The sequence below is a fragment of the Macrobrachium rosenbergii genome, chromosome 39, assembly GCF_040412425.1.
Source record: "Macrobrachium rosenbergii isolate ZJJX-2024 chromosome 39, ASM4041242v1, whole genome shotgun sequence".
NCBI lineage: Eukaryota > Metazoa > Arthropoda > Malacostraca > Decapoda > Palaemonidae > Macrobrachium > Macrobrachium rosenbergii.
This window is the reverse complement of record NC_089779.1, coordinates 17720512-17724832: the sequence shown is the minus strand read 5'-3', so window position 1 is coordinate 17724832 and position 4321 is coordinate 17720512. Positions and strand designations below refer to the sequence as shown.

At 49.2% G+C, this 4321-nt stretch overlaps 1 protein-coding gene across 1 annotated transcript in view; it reads right to left on the bottom strand.

Moving 5' to 3' along the window:
- LOC136825616 (retinitis pigmentosa 1-like 1 protein) overlaps positions 1 to 4051 on the bottom strand; it is a 106030-nt gene extending 101979 nt beyond the window's left edge. The window contains exon 1 of the mRNA XM_067082203.1: positions 1480 to 4051. Coding sequence (XP_066938304.1) covers positions 1480 to 3932 — 2453 coding nt within the window. The 5' untranslated portion in view covers positions 3933 to 4051. The remainder of the gene's footprint in view (positions 1 to 1479) is intronic.
- Between the last annotated feature and the right edge of the window lie 270 nt (positions 4052 to 4321).

Below are 4321 nucleotides of genomic sequence, written 5' to 3'. Positions count from 1 at the left end.
CATTAGTGTTCGTAGATTACCAAAGACGACTATTCGAGTTTTGTGAAATAACGTATCATATCTTTTTTTTTATGTCCCTCGAGCATGAACATGTGCACACGAGTATATCTAAGATGTTTTGTGCATGCATATGTCTACTGCCACTTGACATAGTTATAAGAAAATTACCAACATTTGCACACAACCATTATCCAAAATGTTTTGTGTAAGTATATTTCTCCTGGCATTGTACGCATTTATAAGAAAAATACCAATGAATACCACAGTTGTACCCCATCAGTCCACTCATATAAATAGTGAACAGTTACAGGGATCCACTTTTCTCATCTTCAACAAGTTCCACTCTCATCACATAAACAGACATTTCGTCAAGCCAAACTAACTTACATCCTCATCATCTATTACACCGCATCTCTGCCAGTTCTACCATGAGAGTTCCCTAGGTTCGTTCATTAAGCATGGATTTTTCACTATTCCTCAATATCTTGCAAAACTGTCGTTAGATTTTTAAGCATAAATCACCTCTATTTCACTTCTCTCTATACGAAGTTACAATTATTCCTCTTGTCCATTTTCTTGAAGTCTTTCCGTAACCGGGAAATACCCTACACATCCTGGTCAGCAACTCTGATATACCCTCCCCACAAAACCGTTGTATTTAATACACATTTCTATAAAGTCCCGATATCTTTACATTACTTGTAGCCTTCCGTTCTTTAACTATGCATTTGACCACCTTGCCTCCTCTACAGTAACCTTCGTAACTATTCTCAGATTTCCATAAACCAATATTTACATCAAACACTGCATTCTTCAGTTCTGCTTCCTTCAATCGTGTAAACTTAAAAACCCTTCAGTAAACTTACTAAATATATGTGTGTGTCAGTAATGAATTTCTCATTTTTTGCTGAATCAAATTCCTTATAGGGAAACTGGCTTTAAGTTCCTGCGAATACAGGCAAATGAAGGGAGTTCCTTGTTTCAGTGATTAAATAAATGAAAGAATGATAAATCGGTCTACTCTCCTGACTGTTGTGCCAAAACCATGTCCATATGAGCTCAAAGTCTTCAGGGTGCGAGGAAAGAAACTATGGGTAAGAGATGGCTTTTCCAAATCAGATGAGGAGTGAATTTTATATTTTCAAGGACATACAGAAAAGAAATTTAGCTTAATATACGAAAGCGAAAGCTACTTTATCTAACTTCTAGTTCGTAATTTAAATTTCACAGAATAGCATGAAAATATCTACTGGAAATTTGTTTATTCCTCCTCTTGAAAAATACCTAGGATGCATTCACAGATACCTGACACGTATAATTATATATTACAGGTTTAGGTGTTTCTAAATCTACGAATATATATATATATATATATATATATATATATATATATATATATATATATATATATATATATATATATATATATATATATGTATGTATATAAATATATATATATATTGGCAACTGAAAACTTACCTCATTTTTAGCCTAAATGACGAATTAGGATCAATATCCCACTTGTCTGTGGTTGCTACTCTGGGACCAACTCTCCTGACATGAAGTAACCTAGGTTGAGAACTGTAGCTGTAGACGTAGAGTTTATCTTCTTCCGGCACCCACACTTCCGTAGTGGCTGCTGTTTTCTTACCGTGAGATCCTACGGACTTCCTTGGTGTCTTCTCACCTGTTCCTCTGGTAGCAATTTGGACGCGGTACTTCTTCCCGGCCGTTCTCGGTCTGCTGATGTCTTGGAAATTCGAATCTGCCAGGGAGTCTGCTTGTGAACCATCTTGGGAAATCTGACCATAGGATCTTGCAGTGTCCAGCGCTCCCAGTAATTCGTTTTCACCTAGTTTGCTGATGGTCACAGGTGGCATAACTTCAGAGTCAGCCGTGGAACCCGGATGGTCCTCCTGGCTGGCCTGAGATTCGGCATCTTCCTGCGATTCATCTACCTCTTTGATGACATCCTCTGACGTGGGTGCCGTGTCAGGTTTAGTGATGGGTTTAGCTTTGAAGGGCCTCTTTGGGCGTCTCAGAATTGTGGGTTTGTTCGCATCAGGACGACTAGATGTCTGTATGGGGCCCGATCTGTAAGAGATGGGCTTCCGGTTCGATTTGACCTTGTCCATATCAAAGGGTTTTCTCTGAATGAGTTTCTTCTGCATCTCTTTGCTGTGGGCATCTTTCTTTCTTAGTCGCCCAGGAATTTTGGCAATGGCAGGAACCTCTTGGATCTCTTCCTCTTGCTCTTTGTCGCCTGTTGCCTCTTCTGCAGCAGCTCCAACTTCCTCTGCTGCTGGAGCCTCTTCTGCAGCAGCATCGCCTGGTTCTTCAGCTGCTTCTGCTTCTGCCTCAGGCTCGGCCTCGGCCTCGGCTTCTGCTGCCTCTGCCTCTGGCTCGGCCTCAGCTGCTGCCTCTGGCTCGGCCTCGGCCTCGCCTTCTGCTGCCTCTGCCTCTGGCTCGGCCTCAGCTGCTGCCTCTGGCTCGGCCTCGGCCTCGGCTTCTGCTGCCTCTGCCTCTGGCTCGGCCTCAGCTTCTGCCTCTGGCTCGGCCTCGGCTTCTGCCTCTGGCTCTGCCTCGGCGTCTGCTGCCTCTACCTCGGGCTCAGCTTCTGCCTCTGGCTCAGCCTCAGCTTCTGCCTCTGGCTCAGCCTCGGCTTCTGCCTCTGGCTCAGCCTCGGCTTCTGCTTCTGCGTCTGGCTCAGCCTCAGCTTCTGCCTCTGGCTCAGCCTCGACTTCTGCTGCCTCTGCCTGTGGCTCAGCCTCAGCTTCTGCCTCTGGCTCAGCCTCGACTTCTGCTGCCTCTACCTCTGGCTCAGCCTCAGCTTCTGCCTCTGGTTCAGCCTCAGCTTCTGCCTCTGGCTCAGCCTCGGCTTCTGCTGCCTCTACCTCAGGCTCCGCTTCTGCCTCTGGCTCAGCCTCGGCTTCTGCTGCCTCTACCTCGGGCTCAGCCTCAGCTTCTGCCTCTGGCTCAGCCTCGGCTTCTGCTGCCTCTACCTCTGGCTCAGCCTCAGCTTCTGCCTCTGGCTCAGCCTCGGCTTCTGCTGCCTCTACCTCTGGCTCGACCTCAGCTTCTGCCTCTGGCTCAGCCTCGGCTTCTGCCTCTTCACCAGGCTCACCTGGCTCTGCATTATCTTCATCTTTAACCTCCTCGTCTGCCTCAGGTGCCTCTGCATCAACTTCGGCTTTACCTTCTTCTTCAGACGCCCCTAGACCAGCGTCAGTGGAGGTCGCTAAGGAATTCGGTTCGTCCATGTCACCGACGTAACCGTTGTCATCTATGGGTTGCATCTCTTGACTTTCTTCTTCTTCAGGGGCCTCTTTGTCACTCGCCTCGTCGTCAGCCTCAGCATCCCCCCCTACAGGAGAAGCGGGAGAGGCATCCGCCTCCTCCTCGCCGTTAATGCTGCCGTGGCCTTCGTCGTCTTCTACCTTCTCTTCCGCTGCGATACTGGCATCATTCCTCTCAGCTAGATCCGGCTCCTCGTCTTTCTCCCCAGTGCTGTGGATCCCTTCATCTTTGCTCCCGCTACTGCCGGCAGAGACGCCCCTCCCACTGTCCTCGCTTGTGTTGTTCTGGGCTCTTATTCCATCCGCCTCGTCATCGATGAGCCGCTTCCCCTGCCCTCGAACCCCTGGCCTGCCGTCGGCCTTGCCCTTGGACTTCTGGCGCTGGAGCCTCCTGGCTCTCTGCTCCGCCAGGTAGTCCTTGTAGTGCGGTTTGTCCTCGACGGCAGTTTGCCCTCTCGCCCGGTCTGGCCTCTCCTTCGGGATCTTCTGGTTGGAGCCTCTGACCCGCCTGACGCGGGACCTCACGTTTTTCTGATTCCTTCGCGAGGGGGAGACGAGGGCGGCACCCTCGCCCACATCATGGGTGCCTACTGGCGTCAGGGAGTTGGCGGCTCCGCTTAGTGCTACGTTAGCCATGGCGCTGCTGGGAGGCCGTTCTCGAAGGTCATAAATGACGGACGCTGATACCCGCGACGGATATCACTCCTCAAACTGACAGGGGCTTCTTCTTCTTCCGTACCAGAACGAAAATCGAAACTGCCATATTTCTCTCTCTCTCTCTCCCTCTCTTAGCCCCCTACAAGGTTGTTGGCAGGCCTGAAAGGAAGGTGGAAGGGGGAAGGTGGGAGGGGGAGGGGGCAGGCAGGGTGCCCAGGAAGGTCCCTGGCAGCAAAAAAAAAAGGGGGGGGAACGGAATAAACCAACAGCTGTCACTTTCAGCGGGATGAGCGTCGGAAGCAAGACGTGTCAACTGTCTTGTCACCAGACACCGATACAATGAGGAATCCGCGTCGAAGTCCTACATG